At 39.1% G+C, this 20,314-nt stretch overlaps 2 protein-coding genes across 5 annotated transcripts in view; both read left to right on the top strand.

Moving 5' to 3' along the window:
* Positions 1-16,624, top strand: part of ADGRG2 (adhesion G protein-coupled receptor G2) — a 52,612-nt gene extending 35,988 nt beyond the window's left edge. The window contains exons 17-27 of the mRNA XM_057419546.1: positions 2,058-2,207; positions 2,433-2,555; positions 3,606-3,651; positions 4,159-4,262; positions 4,846-4,970; positions 5,775-6,043; positions 6,818-6,917; positions 7,221-7,495; positions 9,456-9,557; positions 10,271-10,423; positions 14,016-16,624. Coding sequence (XP_057275529.1) covers positions 2,058-2,207; positions 2,433-2,555; positions 3,606-3,651; positions 4,159-4,262; positions 4,846-4,970; positions 5,775-6,043; positions 6,818-6,917; positions 7,221-7,495; positions 9,456-9,557; positions 10,271-10,423; positions 14,016-14,200 — 1,632 coding nt within the window. The 3' untranslated portion in view covers positions 14,201-16,624. The remainder of the gene's footprint in view (positions 1-2,057; positions 2,208-2,432; positions 2,556-3,605; positions 3,652-4,158; positions 4,263-4,845; positions 4,971-5,774; positions 6,044-6,817; positions 6,918-7,220; positions 7,496-9,455; positions 9,558-10,270; positions 10,424-14,015) is intronic.
* Positions 16,625-18,500: 1,876 nt separating this feature from the next.
* The window catches only part of PHKA2 (phosphorylase kinase regulatory subunit alpha 2), a 60,373-nt gene continuing 58,559 nt past the window's right edge, over positions 18,501-20,314 (top strand). For all 4 annotated transcript variants that reach the window (XR_008973526.1, XR_008973527.1, XM_057419675.1 and 1 more), the window contains exon 1: positions 18,501-18,640. Coding sequence is in view for 2 of the 4 variants with exons in the window: in XM_057419675.1 (XP_057275658.1) it covers positions 18,563-18,640 (78 nt within the window). In the remaining 2 variants the exon portion in view is untranslated. The remainder of the gene's footprint in view (positions 18,641-20,314) is intronic.

The raw sequence follows: 20,314 nt of genomic DNA, 5'->3' as shown, positions 1-20,314 counted from the left end.
ATAATTTTAAATGGTTACAAAATCTCATTTATTTTAAAGTATTTATGGTTTTATATTTATATGTAATGCGAGTTTGTTCTGTATTTACGTCATAATTTCAGGATCTTTAATTCATGTTAGTTCCAGAGGAAAAAATACTTCAGTTTTGAAGCCCTCCATAGTTTTCCTTTCATATTCAATTGTGTAAATAAGTAACAGACCGGCATTTGACTAATAAGCTGTTAGAGAGGTACAGCCAGAACACTGGAATGGACAGAGTGCTTGGCAGAATAATTTTGCCTCAGAAACCCTGAATCATGAGTCACTTCATCACCCACCTGACAGTGCTGAAATTTGTCAGAGTGTTACCAGATGGCTTCATCTGCTAGAAGGAGATTAATTGCAGAGTGTTCCAGGAAAGAACTATTACGTTGCTCGCATAATGACATTCGTACCTTTGTCGCTCATGACCAGTTGGTCTTGCCAAGAAGTGCTTGGAAAGTTTGGATCCACTTTGTCTCAAAATCTCCCTCCTGCTTGAGGAAATAATAATTTGGACAATACCAGTCTTGGAGGCTTAAGCAAGGAAAGATGGAAAGTTCTGAATAGATTTTGGCACATCCTGTCCTTAAGAGAAGGAAATAGCTTAACGTAGCATGAGCCATAAGTAGCGCTGGAACTGTTCTGTGACACTGAAAATGGTATGATAACATTTGAGTTCTTTGATATATTCTTTGCAATATGTGCTGCATGAATCTGAGGTGACTGGGAGGTGCTAGTACTGAAAACCAGATAATTTGCTAATGATTTTTTGGAAAACTTCTGGCACTGGCAATGAAATGCAGAGACTTTCCAACAAGTATTACTTAGTTCAAATCACAGCAACAGGAATGCTTTTGTGGAATTGATTCAGGATTTCTTTGGTGGCTTTCTAAACCAGTGATCTCCAAAATGGGGTGTGAGTACCTCTGGTTGTGTCCATTGGGGTGCAAGAAATATTGGGGTGCAAAAATATATAAATATTTTTTACATGATTAATAAATAAAAAATATATATTTTAAAAGAATGTTTAATCTTCATATCATCCTTTTTCAATTTCTATTTTTGTGTATGTTTTATAATATGCATAATTAGTACAGTAGTGTATGCATATAACTTATAAATGGATAGATACATTTTGGGGTGCATGGCTAAAAAATTTTTAAGGGGTGCATGTTCAAAAATGTTTATTGAACAGAACAGAATAATTAAGAACAGAAGAGTTAAACCACATTGTTAAGGCACTGTGAGGAGCACACACTGATATTTCTATTACAGCCATTGTTTGAATACACAGATAACTTACTTCTTCAGTTTTGCTGATGTTACACATCTCTCAGGAACTCTGAAATGATGATATTTGTATGTAAAGTGACTAATGTACAACAAGAAAATGTTAGAGACTTTGTACTAAACAAAGCTCTCTGTTCTGTAAGTACAGCACAGAAAACTGGTTGAAAGTTCAGATTTTTTTCTGATAATATTCTGCCAGTGAGCTCTTGAGATACACGAATTATAGATTATCCAGTTAATTTTTGTTATTTTTGCCAGATGATCATAAAGTTAGGATTTATGTTCTTAGATTCTGCTTAACCTACTATATTTAAAAACCTATTGACAAATAATAGCTATTTAAAGTTTTTCTGAATTCTGACATACTTCATATGGGGTATATATAAAATTCTTTGCCTTTCAGGCTTAAATATTAATCTCCTTACAGAGGAGACTTACCTAGGTTGTTGCTCTTCACCTTTTTCAAATCAATATTATCCATCACAGCAGTGTGTTCTCTTCCTGTAAGAAAATGGAGTAAAGCCAGAGTATTTTCGGTGGTAGGCAGACCTGAAATGAGTTGCATCCTTTTCAAGCCTGCGGGTGCTATTTATTCATGGCAGCAGGAGAGCAATGAGACAGCAGTAGTGAGTTCCTGACAATGATAAAAGAGATAAGCATTTCAAAGTTCTAAACTGAAAGTAAGTCATAGTTTATTTTTAATTTAGGGATGGAAATGAAGCATAATCCTTGCATTTATTTTTCAGATTTCTCTAGGCAGTAATGCAATTAATGATGTAAATAATCTCGGATCAATTACACTTCCTTCATCATTGCTGACCAGTTTACCCCATGATGAGTTGAACTTGGCTTCTAGAATTATATTCAACCTCTTTAAGAAGACCACTGTGTTCCAGGTATCTTTTTGATCCTCTATTCATATGGGTTTTAAACTCAAGCCTAGAGGAAAATAAAATGTAAATGAACTTTATTACCACAAAGCACATTACCAAGCTTCCTGATTTAAAATGTAATTGTTTTTCTCCAGTGCCTGCTCTGGATAATACCTGAGCTTGTAGGTGCTATACTGTAGTACTGTTTCATTTATGATTTTTAAATCTTATTCTTTTTTGTTGTTCCAGGATCTGTCCTTGAAGAATGCGTCTTTAATCAGCAGTGTTATATCATCGAGTGTTTCTAACCTCACAATTAGCAACTTAAAGGCAAATATTACTGTCGTATTACAGAATATCAAACCTAATCAGGTATGATCTACATTTTGACATACAACTTTGTTGCCTCCAATAGAATTGTTGTAGACAAAACACTGTATTAAGAATACAGATCTGTTCGTTCTGCTTTACTAGTGTGGGCTTTTCATCTCCATTTGCACTTTCCAAATCACTCATCTTTGTTTATTTATCACTGGTATATATTTTTTTTTCCCCTGTGGTTTCAGATAATGTCACTCTGTAACTTATCCATTCAGTTTTTATGTTTTTATCTTTTCTACTTGCTCTTCTATCGTACTCTTCAAAGAATAAAACCTTCTAGATGAAAACCTGACAGTGGGTGTTGCTATGCAGATGCTGCAATCATGACATTTGTAGGTGCGTCACGGCCGGACAGCAACACAAGTATTTTTTCTGAGGGGGAATGTTGTTCCTTGAAAAAGAACACAGGATTGTGTCATCTGCAAGTATTAGGTCTCATCTACAGCATCTCTTTCCTAAATAAGCAACAAAGATTAAAATCTTCTATCCCATATCTTAAAATGTAGTGTGGTCTTTACTTATCTTGATATATTATTCTATTTTGAGATATAACTGTAAAAGTATTAGTATTCATAGCAGTATAGTGCATTACTGCTACTATTTTTAGGATTTTCATGTGTGTAGAGAAAATCCTCTTGTAAACCTTTAACATCATGGTAGTATAAAGGGATCAAATGTTTGCAAATGAAAAAGATTTTCCTTGTCTTTGTGGTCATGTTCTCCATACTTTCAAAATCACCAAGGATGAGAAATCCCAAGAATTTGTATAGTGTGGGAAGGCAGTGAAAGAGCATGCATTCATAATGTTCTACCAGGAACAGAATCTTAGCATAAACATGAGTGCTAGCTCCTGTACGCTGACTTCAGACAAGCATATTTTCACAAGCATATTGCAATATTAATCCATTCTTTGTGCTGTATACTGTATTTATTCTTGCCTGCGTTTTGTAGATAATTAATAATTTACTTGATCCTAAACTCATAGTTTAGTAAAATTTTCTTTTTCATTTTTTATTTTTTTTTTTTTTACCTCCTGAACAGGATAATTCAACAGTTAGATGTGTTTTTTGGGACTTTAATAAAAATGGTAAGTACCTCATATAACCTAAGATATCATGCCGGTTTAGCTATGTTGTAGAATCATAGAATAGTTAGGGTTGGAAAGGACTTTAAGGTCATCATCAAGTTCCAACCCCCCTGCCATGGGCAGGGACATCTCACACTAAACCATGTCGCCCAAGGCTCTCTCCAACCTGGCCTTGAACACAGCCAGGGATGGGTCATTCACAACTTCCTTGGGCAACCCATTCCAGTGCCTCACCAGCTTCACAGTAAAGGACTTCTTCCTTATATCCAATCTAAACTTCCCATGTTCAAGTTTGGACTCGTTACCCCTTGTCCTATCACTACAATCCGTAATGAAGAGTCCCTCCCCAGCATCCTTATAGGCCCCCTTCAGATACTGGAAGGCTGCTATGAGGTCTCCATGCAGCCTTCTGTTCTCCAGGCTGAACAGCCCCAACTTTCTCAGCATGTCACTCATGTTAATATAAGTAGAAGTTTTTATGAATGACAAAGCTGTTTTCTTTCACAGGTGGACATGGAGGCTGGTCATATGAAGGTTGCATAGTTAAAGAAAGTAGAGTAAATGAAACAGTCTGTTCGTGCAACCACCTCACAAGCTTTGCAGTTTTGATGGTAATTATTTTTAAAATTATTTTAATAAATTATTTTAAAAATTACCCTAATCCGAGAACATACTTAAGCATGTGTTAAGCAAATGAGTTTTCAGTAAGCACATACCACCTATGAAATACTACTCAGATTTATTTACTTCAGTGTTAGTACATATGGCCATTCATTTAGTCACATGCTTAAGCTGCCTGTTGAATGGTGGCCCATGAGTTCCGCTGTAGTAAAAAATTCCTTAAGTGCTTATTAAACTGCAGCTTTTACACTTAGGCAATTGTTTATACTGTAGGAAATAGAAAATTAGGATAAATCAAATTTAAAACAGGTTTTTAATCAAATGGGATTTCACAATTAAAATCATACAATATTTTCCAGTTGTAAGGGACCCATAAGGATTATTGAGTCCAACTCCCCACTCCTTGCAGGACTAGATTGGTTTTTCTGGGTTTTAAGAATGATTCATGATGGAAAGAACTGTTTCCTTTGGTATTTAACAGCAGAGGAAAAGGTGTATTTTGTTGGTTTTTTTTTTGATCTTTTTCCATTTAATAAACATTTTATCTGAAATTGACTTCTGTTTCCATTTTAGAACTTGTATGGAAATACTCCTTTGAATCCCACACAAGAATTGGTACTGACTTTTATATCCTACATAGGCTGTGGCCTCTCTGCAATTTTTCTTTCTATTACTCTTGTGACCTACATAGCCTTTGAGTAAGTACCTGTTCAACTGAGCTCCCATTATTCTTCAATTATGATTGCTTGTAGTCTTCACTCCAAAGTCCTTTCCAATAATATGGATTCTATCTCAGCTAATAATACACAGATTTGTCCAGTTTACCAGGAAGGTGTTGATTCAGTCTTCAGGAATGTTAATGTTGTGCACAAGTTAATTAATCGTGAGGCTTTATACAGCCAGAAGTGAAGAAGCAGCACTCTTAAATACTTTGTAATGGATTATCATAATAGAAGGGTGAAGGAATGTGTTCAAAACAGAACATGTATAGAACAGAGCAGGGTGATAGAATTTTTAAATACATTTGTATTCTTTGTTGTTTTTAAAACTTTTCTCTTACATTTGAGCCTTAACTATTGAATCCTCCATCCTATGTTTCAGAAACTGTCCTCAAAGTTACTCAGCACATGTTTAGTCTCTCATTATCCTCTCATCAAGGACTTGCTTGTCTATGTCAAGGCTTTAGAAGCCCAGTCAAAAGCCTAATCCAGTTCAGCAATAAAGAATAATCACATTTTCGTTTTTGGAAGAACTGTAACAAGAAGTCCAATATACAGTGTAAAACAAAAAAAACCAACATGGTACTAAACTCCAAGAATTCAGGTTAATAGCTGTATTTACGTAGCCTTATTATAACAAACTTTATTCATATATGAAGCATTATATATGAATGAAAATATGTATTTTTTTCCTTGGTATTTGTGCACTAAGGACTACAAGAGAGGAAGTAAGCCAGAAATCCATGGACAATTGATATAATCTCACTAATTTGCCTTTTTTAGGAAAATCCGGAGAGACTACCCCTCCAAAATCCTTATTCAGCTCTGTGCTGCATTACTTCTACTCAACTTAGTTTTCCTCCTTGACTCATGGATTGCACTGTATGATACACGAGGCCTGTGCATTGCAGTTGCAGTATTTCTTCACTATTTCCTCTTGGTTTCCTTCACCTGGATGGGCTTAGAAGCTTTCCACATGTATCTGGCCCTGGTGAAAGTCTTTAATACCTACGTGCGGAAATACATTCTTAAATTTTGCGTCGTTGGTTGGGGTATGTAGGTTTTATTTTTCCTTTTCTCTTAGCAAGTGTTTCAGTGAATGTGACACAGGCTAGAAATGAAAATGAAGTAGTCAGTCAGTGTTACAACCTTGCAGTGACCAGGTATTTATTATCAGTAAATCTGATCCTATACATTCCACCTTTCTGAGGTAGGAAACTCCTTCCTAACTGCAGAACTGAGGCTGCTGCGATGCAAACTGATAATGAATTTTCCTTGTGCAAGTACGACAGAACCAATTTTGAACATGCGTGCTTCTGTTTCCACTTACCAAACAGATGGCGTCAGTTGCGTCTTGAAAATAATAAGTGTATACATATATTCTATTTCTGGGATAGCACTGTTGCTAACAAAAAGCCATCAGAGAAGATCTAACTGGGTAAAAAGATTCTAGACCTGATTATCCTCTTTGGCCACTTGAGTAAACATGAGTGAAGGCACTAAAATCAATAGAACTGTTTTATTAAAGCAGATGTAAGAAAGAAAATCAGGTATCAAATCAGTTTATTGAGTGATGGTATTCGCTGCCTTATTCAGCAAGGTTTGGAGCTAACTGTGGAGAAGAACTCTTGTTTCTTTGAAAGTTATGCTCCTGAACAGTTTGCATGTTCAGGTTTTAGATGCTTTAGACAGCTAGCAGTCAACAGAATTCAACAGACAAATTTCAGAAACAAATTGTACATTTCACAGAAAAATAGAATCATTTCATGTGCTCATACTACTGTTTTTCTCATGATTTTTACTTTTATAATCTCATAATCTTTAAGGGTTACCAGCAGTAGTTGTGTCCATCGTGTTGGCAGTGTCACCAGATAATTATGGACTTATAACCACTGGAAAAGTTTCAATAAACAGACCTGATGAATTGTGAGTTAAAGGGGGGTGCTTTTGGGGGAGATGGGTGGGAGAGATGTCCTACAAAATGGCTTTTCTTTAAGGATTGGGAAGGGAAGGAAACAATGGGAGAATTTTGAAATTATATAGCTCTACAGTATATCATGTGTTTTGTGATGACGGCTTATATGAAAGTTCTTACCTTTTGGCCAAAAAAGTACTTTCTACTAAAGAGGCATAATAGTGCGCATTGCAACAAACTACACCTTTATCTCATGTTCATTTTACTCTATCTCGGTATCTGATAATGATTGACAGACTGTTCTTGTGTTCTAGCTGTTGGATTAAAAACAGAATTGTCTTCTATATTACTGCTGTGGGATACTTTTGTGTGATATTCCTGATCAATATCAGCATGTTCATTGTTGTGCTGATCCAGTTGTGTCGTATCAAAAAGAAAAAACAGCTTGGAGCTCAAAGAAAAACCAGTATTCAAGACCTTAGGAGTGTTGCCGGCCTCACATTCCTGTTGGGAATTACTTGGGGATTTGCCTTCTTCACAGTAAATGATGTATTTACTTACCTCTTTACCATTTTCAACACTTTGCAAGGTAAGTTTATCCTTCATGTGACAGCTCATTGCATACAATGTAATGAATAAAGCATTTGGAAGTGGCATTTTCTTGATTTAGCAATAGAGTAATTTTGATACATGCTGTAACATGTTAATTAAATTAGAGATGATACTGCTTTACTGTAATTTAAATTACAGTTATGTTTCAGAAAGGTACAGGAAAGCTAGCTACTATTTATAGGTATAATGTATTTATAAATATTATAATTTAAAAAATGTATGCAAACCAGAATCCAGTGGAAGTTACTGTATTTCTCTGGTCAACAGATCAATTGCAAATAGTTGCTGTAAGTGTTCACATAATAATGCAATTAATGTAGTGAAAACTGTATCATTTCTCCACTTACCCTAAGGCATAGGATTGAGGTGTAACATTCAACAAAGGACCACTGAGACAGGCAAGCCCTTCAACATCTTAAAGTTAGTGGTCTAACTGTTAAGCATGGCCTTTAGTACATAAGAACATAAAGGAAGTAGATATGAAGGCACGCAGCTTTGCAAAGGCCAGGATGATATTGGACATAGAGTTTCAAAGGCTGCAAAAGCTTTCACAGAAACAGAAGGTACCATAGGTGCCTGCAGTTATCAAAGTATACCTGAATTGCCCTGCTGAAGTTTGGATTCAAACTTCTGCTTAAATGGCACTTTAGATGACTGGCTGGCTGATTTCCCAGAGAGACTAAAACAAAGAACATTGCAGTTCAGTTTATATACCTCTCCCCTATTACTATGTTGATCTTTTGAGTACCTCTTTGGTAACTTGAGGGGTTGAACCCACATCTTCCCAGGTCTCTCATGGGATTTTGTTGAACTAACACAAGACTAGATACTATGTGGTCAGAGTAATTCACTGTGTGAAGTTAAGTTGCCCTTCTACCCAGTTTTAAGTTAGGTGCTGGGCAAATTTTTGTATTAGAAGTAATAAGGGTACATAAATTGTATTGACTTTAACTGAGCTAATGGCAGTGTTTCAAAACTATATTTGAAAATGGTGTAGAACCATCTTTATAGAGCAACACCTAGTTACAGTCAAAAATTCATCCCAAAAGCCAAAGTTGGGAAAGATACTGAAGCAAAGGATGACATAAATAATCTCTTCTAGTAGGATTTTACACACTTAAGTGGCCTTAAAAGCCAGTAAATATAACATACATGTCTGTAGCAGCAGTCTGATCATTTAGCATTTCTTCGTGTTATCTTCTATTAATTGTAAACTCAACACATCTGTTCTCAGGGACACACTGCAGCTGAAAAATTGTGCAAAGACCAAGTGCCACTTTTCCTTACAGGGCAAAGATGACAATGGACTTTTTATCAGAGAAGGTTAGGACCCACCTTGTGTCAGGTAGAAGTGAATGAGAAGCAGACAACGAGTCTGTAATGTGGCGATGGCAAGAGATAGGGATGAGCCCCATCCCTTCTAGAAAATATTTGGCTTTGAATTTCTGGCAATGAGTGTACTGATTATTTTAGATACAAGTTGTTTTCTTTGTAGTTACTGGTTCTGCTACACTTGGTGATAACAGGTTAACTGCTCATAAAAAATGGGACAGTGTCACACCATGTGCTAACAGCTGCATAGCCTGACAGTGTCATATCATATCCTCTTCTTGACATTGCTTAGAATTTTTTTCCAAAACAGTTAAGTAAATTTCAGGATCCACGGAATTTTTTCCTTCTTATTTGATAGAAGGAAACTTTATGCACTTTGTGGATTTGGTTACATTTGTTGTTCCTACATCTGTGTGTATGATTCCTCTCATCTAGTTAATGAAAAAGTACCCTTCAGTTTAGAGAGCTGTAAACTTTCTCAGCAAAGAAAGGTGTCATTACTTTTGATTACAAATTTAAAAGCAGTGAAAGAAAACCAAAACATTGTTCACTAAGAAGCAGTAAAAGTAAATTTTGCAACATTCTCTAATGTTATTGTTTTGCAGGGTTCTTCATTTTTATCTTCTATTGTGTAACAAAGGAGAATGTCCGTAAACAATGGAGAAGATACCTCTGTTGTGGGAAATTCAGGCTGGCTGAAAACTCTGGTAAATATGAATACTCCTGAATGCTTACACTCTGTTAAGTTCCTAGTATCTTGTAATACTTTTCTTAAAGAAAAAAATGAATCATGTTACTGCAGTTGCATTTCTAATTTATTATCCAAGGTATACTAAAGCTCCAAAATTCTTCTTTTTAAAAGTGGTGGCTGATGCAGTTCTGACATGCTTACATGCTGTTGCATTAACCTGTTAACTGGAGCTGATCTCTTCCTCTGTACTATAAAGGCATGGCTTTGCAGAAGACTTGATCAATTAGAACCCATGAAATTTGTTACAGCTTCTGAATCAACTGTAGTTCTACCAGTGACTTCCACATAGTTTAAACCAAAAAAACTGTAAATGATTTTATGCTATTTTGTTAATCATTAGTTGACTTCTCCATAAAGCTGTATATGTTTTACACACTTTAACTTAGAGGGACAACTGTACTTTAGTTATTCTTCTGATCTGGTCTGCAGTCATAAAACTGTTACAGTTGGCTGCTTGTATTAAAAAAGGGACAAGAGAAAAGGGAACTAGATTTAAATAATTCTAAACATCAAGAATCATAAAATTCTTACAATATTATTCTGTCTAGAATACTGTGAGGAGAGTGGGAAAAGCCTTATTTTTATTTTAATTCAGTTACATTATTAACTATCTTTTTATATGTTGCTTGTATGAGTTGTGCTATTTTCTGTAACATGTATCTATTGTAGACTGGAGTAGAACTGCTACTAATGGTTTAAAGAAGCAGACTGTAAATCAAGGAGTATCCAGTTCTTCCAATTCCTTACAGTCAAACAGCAACTCCACTAACTCTACAACGCTCCTAATGAATAATGATTATGCAGTGCATGCAAATGGAAATGGTATGTATAATGCAAAATAGCATGTTTTTTACTTGGCTTAAAACAGAAGTTTTAAGCTCTTTCATGCTGATGTGAAGTGCTGACAAAATATTATTCAAAAGTAGAGGGTCAGAATATTTCAGGGTGTCTCCACAAATAATACTACACATCTGTTTTAGGGAACTATAAACAAAGTTTTTAAATATCTATTTCTCCTACTCAGTGGGAACTCTTGATTTATGTATCAAATAGTAGGTAAAGTTAATTATTAGAGAAATTACTTACCAGAAGCTGCTGTTAAAGCTTGACCTGAATATGTGACAATAAAATATGTTTTAGAACAGTGCATATTTTAAGCCTCATTAAAACAAACATTGCCTGAACAAGAAAGAAACATATAGGATAATAATATAGACTTGAAAAGTATGAAAAAAATCATGTAGGAGATAATATGAGGAAGAACATGAATGGATTGCTCACATGGGAGCTACTTACAAGAGAAATAAAAGAAAATGAAGACTGTAACTTATAAAATCACCTCAGTGAAGAGAGCACTCCTGGGAGGCCTACTTCATTGTTGCCTGTAAATACTGAAGCTGATTTTCTGTGTAGCTCTTTACTCCCCCTGTGGGTTTTTTATGGATGTGTTTGGCTAACAAATATATCTTTGTCGTAGGAAAAAATTCTTCAGAAGTCAAATTCTCAATCTAGTATCTTGTACTAAAAGTTGAGGCATTACTACTTTTAAAGTACCAGAGGCTGTGCCGAAAGCCTTCCTAAAATACTGGGATGCTTACTGTTTTAGAAAAGTTGCTTGCATTTTTCCTGAAAACCTTGGAAAATGTGAAATATAAATGCATATCACAAAGGAACTCTGCCGAAGCAGTGGAAAGCAAACAGCTCAATATAGTAGGTTTTCTGGCACTGAAAGGTCAAGGTGACTTGGATGGGGAGCTCATACCTAGTGCAGTCAGTCTGGCATTGCCGTGCCATTTCCCAGCCTGTAAAATCAATAACAGTCGCCCCCCAGCTAGGCACAGTAACGAGGTTTTTTTCTCAATCCTTGCTTCTTCCTATTCTAGCACAGTACTGTTCTCTGAACTGTTACTGTCTGCTCTGTTCCTGAGAAGTTGAAATGCAGGTGCATGCAGCATTCCAATCAATTTCACGTGCAAATTGGTGTAGTTTATTTGTCTATTGAGAAAACTAGATATGAGCAAAATTTACAGGTCATTACTTCCGTGTGCATAGGGTATTTTTCCCACCTGATCAAGAGTCGAACCTAAGAAGTCATGCTGTCAGCTAGGTTGTTTAGTATGAAGTTGTAGAAGATGCTCACAGGGGTTGTGTTGTCCTCATTTCCTCACGCATGTTGTCATAAGACAGCAGATAACAAATGGGATAATCTTAGCAGATAATCTCTCAGATGTACAGAGTAAAAGCGATAGAGTTCATATGTGTTGCCCCCTTAATAGGTTACTGTCCATTTGGATGTACTAGCTGCATAAAGAAACCGCAACACTTCAGGAAATGGCATTTGGAGATGCCATTAGGTATCACATGGCTGAACCTGCTATTTCCTCACTGTGGAACAGAAATCACTTTCCTGAATTTGTTTGCAGAATAGCCTTATTTTCTTCTACAGTTTTGCCCTGACAGCTATTTTTAACCTTCCTTATAAAACAGTTGTGGCCAGGCAGGGAGTTAAACAACTATGTATTAACAGTGACACAATTAACAGTGTTGGCAAATACGGGGTTTTTCTGTCATTTCAGTCTTTATCTGATCTGAGTTGTCTAACAAAGCTCTTCTTTTCAGCTTGCCCTATTTACATTTGTGCCTAAGTGGCCTTTTAAATTAATTACTAATATTAGACTTTTTATTTAAGAGGTTTCACATAATCCGTTGGGCCATTGTGTCTGTTTAGTGGGTCCAGTGGAAGCTCAGTAGTTTGTCATGGAATTTGTAATCTTTGTTTGCCAACCATCACTACAAACCCACTCCTTTAAACTCCCATCCTGAGATGTTTGTTATATGCATTACATTTTCAAACTGGTAGTAAACTTTATCAGCTAAAAATACACATTCACATCTCATTTAAAAAATACCATCTCTCATTACAAAGAAAAGTTTTTCAATGAGACTTTGATGAAACCTGGAGCTGATATGCTTAAATCAGTAGGATAACTTCTGGAAAGTATGCAGTCTGCCTAAAGTGAAGGATTAGTTTCTAGAGGAAGCATTTGGGTAGACCAATACAAACCTGCATGCTTGGGGGCCCTGGCCCAAGCAGAATAGAGAAGAACTGTCCAGTCTAGCCACTCAAACAGAGAATCCTTTCTGCAGGAGGAATTAAGTGCAGGGGAGGAATGTCACCATATACTTCTCCCTCTGGTGACCCCAACAAGACATAGTTGAAGAGCATCCAGTGGCCTGCCATTTCTGAAAGGGTTCAGAAGCTTGAGATAGTGAGAGAGTGAAAGGGCAGGACACAGCCAAAGCAGAATTCTGCTCCAGGATATTTGAGGCATTTTGATGGGACTGAATCCAGGAGTTCTGAGAGAGTCATCTTTCACTGCCTAGAGGTTTATCACCAATGTGTTTCCTCCTCCTAAAACCATAAACCACAAGCCTTTTCTACCTTCACTGTTGTGTCTTTTCAGTAGATTTATTGAAATCTACTGAATCATTCTGACATTTGTATATTAAGTGTTGAGAATATTAATACAAGTAGCAAACTTGAATGTTTTACTTTTTTAATTCTGTTTCTGGTATAAATGATAAAGTGACAGCTCTTCATCTGCGTTTGTGAACTCATTTCTCAGTGGTTAACAAAATTATCCCCTCCCAAAAGAAATACTGCTATCTAGTGAACTGAGCATTTGTGGAGCATTTCATTAATAGGCTTCAGTCACCAGTGGTATTATATGTGTTCATTGTAGATTCACCTAAATGTGTAAGATTCTCAGTCTATATATGGCTTAGACCCATGATTTGACAAGGCCATATTCTGATGGTCCTCTAGAAATAAAACCTGCAAGTTGAGTGTCTTTCCAAGTTTTTAAAACAGTATTTGTATTCTCCAACACTTGCTTGTTTCAGATGCATGGCAAACCTGAGAAACCTTTTAAACTTAGCTTGTTAAAGCAAAACTAGAATGAGAACTATTTTGCACCTTATCTACTGATGTTTATTCCAAGTCAAAGTCTGCATTCTGAGAACGGTGATCTTTGCTGCTTCAAATCATAGAATCATAGAATCGTTAGGGTTGGAAAGGACCTTAAGATCATCTAGTTCCAACCCCCCTGCCATGGGTAGAGACACCTTACGCTAAATCATATCACCCAAGGCCTCATCCAACCTGGCCTTGAACACTGCCAGAGTTGGAGCATACAGAATCCCGTTGTACATAAATATATTAACATCTCTCAAATCTCACTGGCTTCTACACACAAAAAGAAATATATGCAGATTATGTACAGAAAAATACACATTTTGAAATTGTTGCAGGGATAAAATGAGAGTGCCTGAACTCCCTTCAGTTACTGAAAAAGTGTGGGAGACTTGAGACTGAACCTTTCTGATGGGATGCACTTTTTTTCTGTTTCAACAGGCCATCTTGCCAGTGAGAAGAATGGCGTTTCTTTCAGTGTACAGAATGGTGATTTGTGTCTTCATGACTTTTCAGGCAAACAACTTGTACTGCAAGAAAAGGATGATACAGGCAGCCAGAAAAGCCACATCTCGCTCAGAAGGACTTCAAAGAGGGGAAGCCTAACTTTTATCGAGAAAATGTGATTTCCTTTTAAACAGCATATTGGTTTACAGTGTGAAGTAGAGATTTACTTTAACGGTTTTACATAATGTGAGCAGACCAAGAACTGATTTTATTTAACGTATGGTACTGGAACTTCAAGGCAGCCATGCATTGAATTGACAAGGACAATTATTAAAAAAAAAAAAAAAAAAAAAAGAAGAAAAAAGGAAGCTACTATTTTGACAAGTTACTGTGGATGTCAAATTACAGCTGGCACATTTCCATTATGATTCTTCATTAGAGGTTTATTTTGACGTCTTTTTTTACATTTAAAAGAAAGTTTTGATTAGACTTTTTTATTACAACTAAATTTATCTGATATAATGCATAGTAGAATTTAGAAATGTAGGAAGTTACAGCTTGTCTGTAGAAATGATGTTAGCTCTAAAAATGTTAGCCATACAACCTTCAACTTTTTGTACGTTGTAGAAGCAAACTCTGTAGTGATGTACATAAACAGAAAAAACCCAAACTAAGCATCTTAGTGTTACTTTTATATTTATTTCTTGTAATATAAATTTAAATATTCCTCTGTATAGAAAAATAATTGGTATTTTGTTTTAACTTTTATTGTAAGTTTGAATTCTTCTTTAATTGAGATTATTAACACAGAATGAGACAGAAGTTGATTTCTTTAGGAAATGAAATCACTTACAGTGGTTTAAATATATTTACTAGATACAGAACTGTAAATACAAACTGTATTGGTCTTGAACCTTTAGCAACCTCTCAGTACACCACAGAGGGACAGAAACTGGATATCATCCAAGTGCCATGAATGAGGGAGTGATAAATAGTAGGTTATTAAGTACAATTCAGTTATGTTAGTGGCTTGAGTAAGTCAATGGGAACTTTAGTGTTGTTTTCAGCAGGGTCAGTATTCTACCTTAAGTGTGGTTCCAGAGATTAAACTCGCTGCCATTTCTCATTTGCAATGATAAAGTAGAGAAGTGTTTTTTTTTAGAAGAAAAAAATACACAGAGGGTAAATGCTAGCTGCTATATTTAGTAGCCATGAAATTGTTTGTTCCATTGTGTGGCTGTTTTTAAAGGGGCAGCTCTTGAGCTATGCTAGTGAGTATTTCTGCTTGTACTGTGGCCCTTGGCTGGTTCCCTTTTGTGATTATTTGTCTGAAAAAGCTGGATTTTGGCTCTTCATGCACAACAGCTGAAAGCCCCATACAACATTGTGAAGACTCTTCCTGAACAAAAATTAGCCTGAGCCGTAGTTGTACCTCTTCATTCTCACGCAGGTGCGCAGCTGTGGACACTTGTATTCTTGGGCAAAGGTTAGCTGCTCCTGGAGCAACAGCTAGAACAAACTGGGGCCACACTGCAGAGTACCAGACCCTGTAAAGGAGATTTTTTGAGGCAGATGCACAGTGGAGGCGAGAAAGGGCTTTGTTTTCCCAGAAGACTCGGTAGGGAGCCCTGGAAGTTCTCTTACCCACAAAAAGCATCAGATAGATGCCTCCTACCTAGGGCTTGGTTGTAGCTCAGCAATTGAATCTCTTCAGTACTCAAGCCCTCTTGTGGTTCTGTATGCAATGCACAGGTTCTTTTGGTCTCCTGTGTCCAGGACTACTCTGAATAGACTTTTAAAGTGAGAATTTTAAGTATTTGTTGTGTTTACCCACAAGGTTTTAACTGCATGTTAATAAAAGACTGTCCTGGCATGCTAGTAGCTGGAATGCATTTCTGTGAATGCTTTGACTATTTGGCTAATTGCCTTTGCACTGTTTCTTGTAAATTTATTTAATGTTCTTGTATTTATATTTTCAACTGTAAAAAAAAAAAAAGTTAATACATTTACAGCAAGTACAACACATAAAATACATAAACTTTGTCTTCTAGATAAATGTGTCGTTACAGTGGGCCATGTTCCAGTTCTGCAGATGACATGAGCTGCAGTATGTAACCTCTTGTAGAGGATGGTGACTAGCCCTTAGATTTATTGTCTTCCACATATTTTCCCTTTCGTGGTTCTAGCAGATCTGGTTTTAAGCAGAGAAAACGCTGACAGTGCTTGCCCTCAAGTCTGCTGAAGGTCCTCCAAAGTGGAGTTGGGCTTGAGTAATTAAATTCCTTATGAAAAACACATATTCCACTGTCACTGACCTGCTTGGAATCCTCCTCTTTTTCTATTTTTTGCACACTAACATATGTTATGATTCTTTTAATGATTTTATTTCATATATTTCTGGAGGGGGGGGTGTCTTTTCTGACTTTGCCACTTAAATGCACACACATAGTGTAGAAAAATTTTGCACCCACAGCAGCATATTATTTTATCTTAGTAAATGATTCTCATCATTAAACCAACTGAGAATGCTTTTGCACACTGGGTGTCAGTATCCTTTTGGTCCTTGATGTCTTGTGCACTGCTAGCAGTTGAGCCATGGCAGTCCGGCACTCTGTGAAAGCCGCAACCCCTTCCCAGAGCACCAGGGGGTCATTCATAAACAGAAACACTCTGTGTACAGCTGGCACCACCCTGCTCAGCAAACATGTTCCCTATGCATGTGCAATTCTCTCTCTAAAAAAACAGTTGCCCTGAGCAGGGAGCCCATGCACAGCTTAGGGGAGAGGGAACAGATACATGTTGTGGGACTGTGCAGCCTCCCCTGAGCTGCAGCTTCAGGGCTTGGGCTGATGGAGTTAGGAGCCCCTAAGTAGTGCCCTGTCCCCTTCCCACTGTGGGGTGCTTATCAGAATAGTGTCTGACAGCCACCCCTTAAGGAACAGGCCTCCTTTGAAAATTGTTTTGTCAACCATGCTGCCGGTTATACAGTCAATGAAGTCAGCACAGCGAAAAAGAACTGCAAAACTAACTCTGTTAATGCTGCAATTGCACATGAGGAAAGCAAAAAAGGCAACAGAAAAAAAAATCCTTTATGAAGTTCGAGTGAATCCCACACCTCACACCTCCAGCTACTCTGCAACATCTTTTCTATGCTTCAGCACCCATCCACGCTTCCCATTGCTCTGTGATGGGGAGCACAGAGGAAAATCACTGAAGATTTCGGAACTCTAACACATGTAGGTTTGGGTTGGTTTGTTTGTTTTAAAGTCTTTGTCACATTTCTAAGGCTTGGTGTCCTTTGCCTGAGTGCCCTTCTTTCTGCTGGCTCCCACCCTACCTGTAGTCAGGAACTAGTGTGGAAGCACAAGACATGCCATGGCAAATTCCAAAGCACCCACTGTCTAATGCCCTTAGTGTGCATCATGGGAACAGTGGGTCCATTTCCATCAGAAATCTCTACATCTTTTTCTTCATTGAGTTGGAAAGCCAAGGCTAGGGTGTGAAGATACCTGGTAAAGGTACTTTTAATGCTAAAAAAAAACAACCAATCATTAAAAAAAAAAAAACAAAAAAAACTACCAACAACAAAACAAATAAACAATGACAATCTTTTAAACCTTATGAATGTTCTGGCTTTTTGCACCATTATCATAGAATCATGGAATGGTTTGGGTTGGAAAGGACATGTAGTTCCACCCCCCTGCCATGGGGCAGGGACTCCTCACCCTAGACCATGTCACTCAAGACCCTGTTCAACCTGGCCTTGAACACTACCACAGATGGCGCATTTACCACTTCTCTGGGCAACCTGTATCAGCGCCTCACCACCCTCACAGTAAAGAACTTCTTCCTTGTATCTAACCTGAATTTCTTCTGTTTAAGTTTTAACCCATTACCCCTTGTCCTACCACTACAGTCCCACCAATGAAGAGGATCTATAAAATCGCCCTTGGTTTGGATCATTTATCCTGGCTTTCATCACTTGCCGCGCCACAGCTCAGGCTGCACGGCCTTGCCTTTGCCCCTGGCTGCTCCCCTGGACGCAGACATTCCCGGTGTCCCGGCTGCCGGCCGTCCCTCACGCTCACCTCCTCCTGCCGCCCCCCAGAGCAGCAGCTGGGAACACCGCAGGGAAAGCCTTCTTCTTCCCACAGGCTGAAATTGTGATTTCGTGCATCCCGCCCAGCACCATAAGCACCCTTGCTCTTTAGGGCTCCGCAGGCTCGCTTTGCCTTCCACCCCACCACGCCGTAGACAGGGATGGAGGAACGGGGGGAAGAGGCCGGACTCCCCGCTCCTTTCCGCCCCGCCCCGTTCCGCCCCTCCTCGCCGGAGGGAAGGCGGGCTGGCGCACCACCCGCCGGGGCAGGCCGGCTGGCCGGGAGGGAGGAGGCAGGAGGCAGCTGCCGCCATCTCCGGGAACTGCCGGGTCGATCGCTACGGGGGCCTGGCAAAGGGCCTGGCAAAGGGCCTGGCAAAGGGCCTGGCAAAGGGCCTGGCAACTGGGCCGGCTGAGGCGGTAGCGGGGCGGCCGCGGTGCGATGAGGAGCCGCAGCAACTCGGGGGTGCGCCTGGACGGCTACGCCCGTCTGGTCCAGCGAACCATCCTCTGCCACCAGGTGAGGGCGGCTGCCGCCGCTGCGGGACGCCGGGCCGGGGTTGGGGGGCTGATGGGGGACGCAGCCTGGTCACAAAAGGGCCAAGACGGGGCCGGGGGAAAAGAATCTCTTGCCCCCCCCTCGCGCACGGCCTCCGTTCCCGGCTGAGGGAGAGAGCCGGGAAAGCTGAGGCGGTGCAGGTCCTTGTGGTGCTCGCCAGCCGCTCATGTAAGTGCACATTGGCAGATGGGTAAGAAACGCACCAAGTCTGAGCTTGCAAACGATAATATTGTGTATAGAATGTGTTCGTGGTCATATGATACACACCCACCCGTTGTAGTGGTACGTATATATATATATACACACACATACCCATAGCACTCCTAAGTCCCAGTAACGTAAGGTTTCCAAGCAAGGCCTTTGAAATGTGTCTGTCAGCGTCAGCTCGGGGTGAATCCAGGACAGAGCTGGACTCGCAGTGCTTTGTGCAGTATGTGTGCAGCAGTGCACGTCCAAGAGATTCCCATCCTGACCTGCTGCAGGGGCAGCCTCTGCAGCACTGGTGTGCCTGGGGTTACTTCTCATGGTGTCTCACTGCTCGGGCTCTGGGTCGTGGAGTAGGGCTGCCTGCGTATGTGAGCAGCCAAATAACAAAATGGTGTCAGGGCTGGTGAGGGAAAACCTATTGCCTGTTCTGGCTTTTGGTCAGCACACACAGAGCCATAGAATGGTTTGGGTTGGAAGAAACCTTAAATATCACCTAGTTCCAACCCCACTGCCATGGGCAGAGACATCTTCCACTAGACCAGGTTGCTCAAAGCCCCATCCTACCTGGCCTAGTGCTCTCTGCTTGTCCTCACTTCACCCAGGCAGGTTCTGAGGACTTTAAAGATTCCCCTGGACAGGGTGCTGGACATGGTCATGCTTGTCATCCAGATGATCCTTGAGGTTCCCTTCCAACCCAGTGTTCTATGATTATGTTTCTCACAGTGTGCTCTGCAGTGCCATGCTTCAGTTAAAACAGTCCAGTACATAAAGAGGAGAGCAGCAGGGTTTTTTGCATAAGTCAGTTCCCAAATATACTTGCTGAGAGTTACAAGAAACTGGAGAGCAGTAAAAGAAGAGGTTAGGACCTAAATCCACTTAGGTCAGTAAGACTGACTGTTGTTGTGGGCACGGGGTCCAGACACCTGTGGATTAATGTTTGTGAACTAATTGTTACAAGCTCTTTAGAAACAAATGCAAGAATATGGCATAAGTGGTATGAGAAGATAATTTTGCTCTCTTGCTGTGCTGGGGTGCAGGAGATGCTTTGAGCTGTGCTTCAGCAAGATGACCTTAGACAAGTCACTTTGGCTTCCAGTGTCTGTCTTGGTTTCCATATTTATAGGGTGAGGATGCTAATAACAGCTTCCATTACAGGAGAGATGGAGCCTCTGAGATCCAGAGATCAAACATGGCCCATGAAAGCTGTGCCTTAAAACTATGAGTAGTTAACAATAGCAAAAAGGGTGTAGCTTAATGGTAATGTGGGAGTTTATACCAGTGACATAGAATTTCTTAATTGCTATTGACAGTGCTTGGATGTGTTTTCCATTAAGTGCTCAATGCTAGGGAAAGTTCAGAGGTGGGCAAAGGACATAAGTAAGTTTTCTTTGGTGTGTGGAAAGCAAATCACAGTCTAGCAGCAGGTCA

The sequence above is a fragment of the Pezoporus wallicus genome, unplaced genomic scaffold (assembly GCF_028554395.1).
Source record: "Pezoporus wallicus isolate ANWC-B61680 ecotype Strahan unplaced genomic scaffold, APGP_CSIRO_Pwel_v1 contig_5767, whole genome shotgun sequence".
NCBI classification, from domain to species: domain Eukaryota; kingdom Metazoa; phylum Chordata; class Aves; order Psittaciformes; family Psittacidae; genus Pezoporus; species Pezoporus wallicus.
Note: the sequence above shows the minus strand (reverse complement) of the source record. Positions and strands in the feature narration are given on the sequence as shown.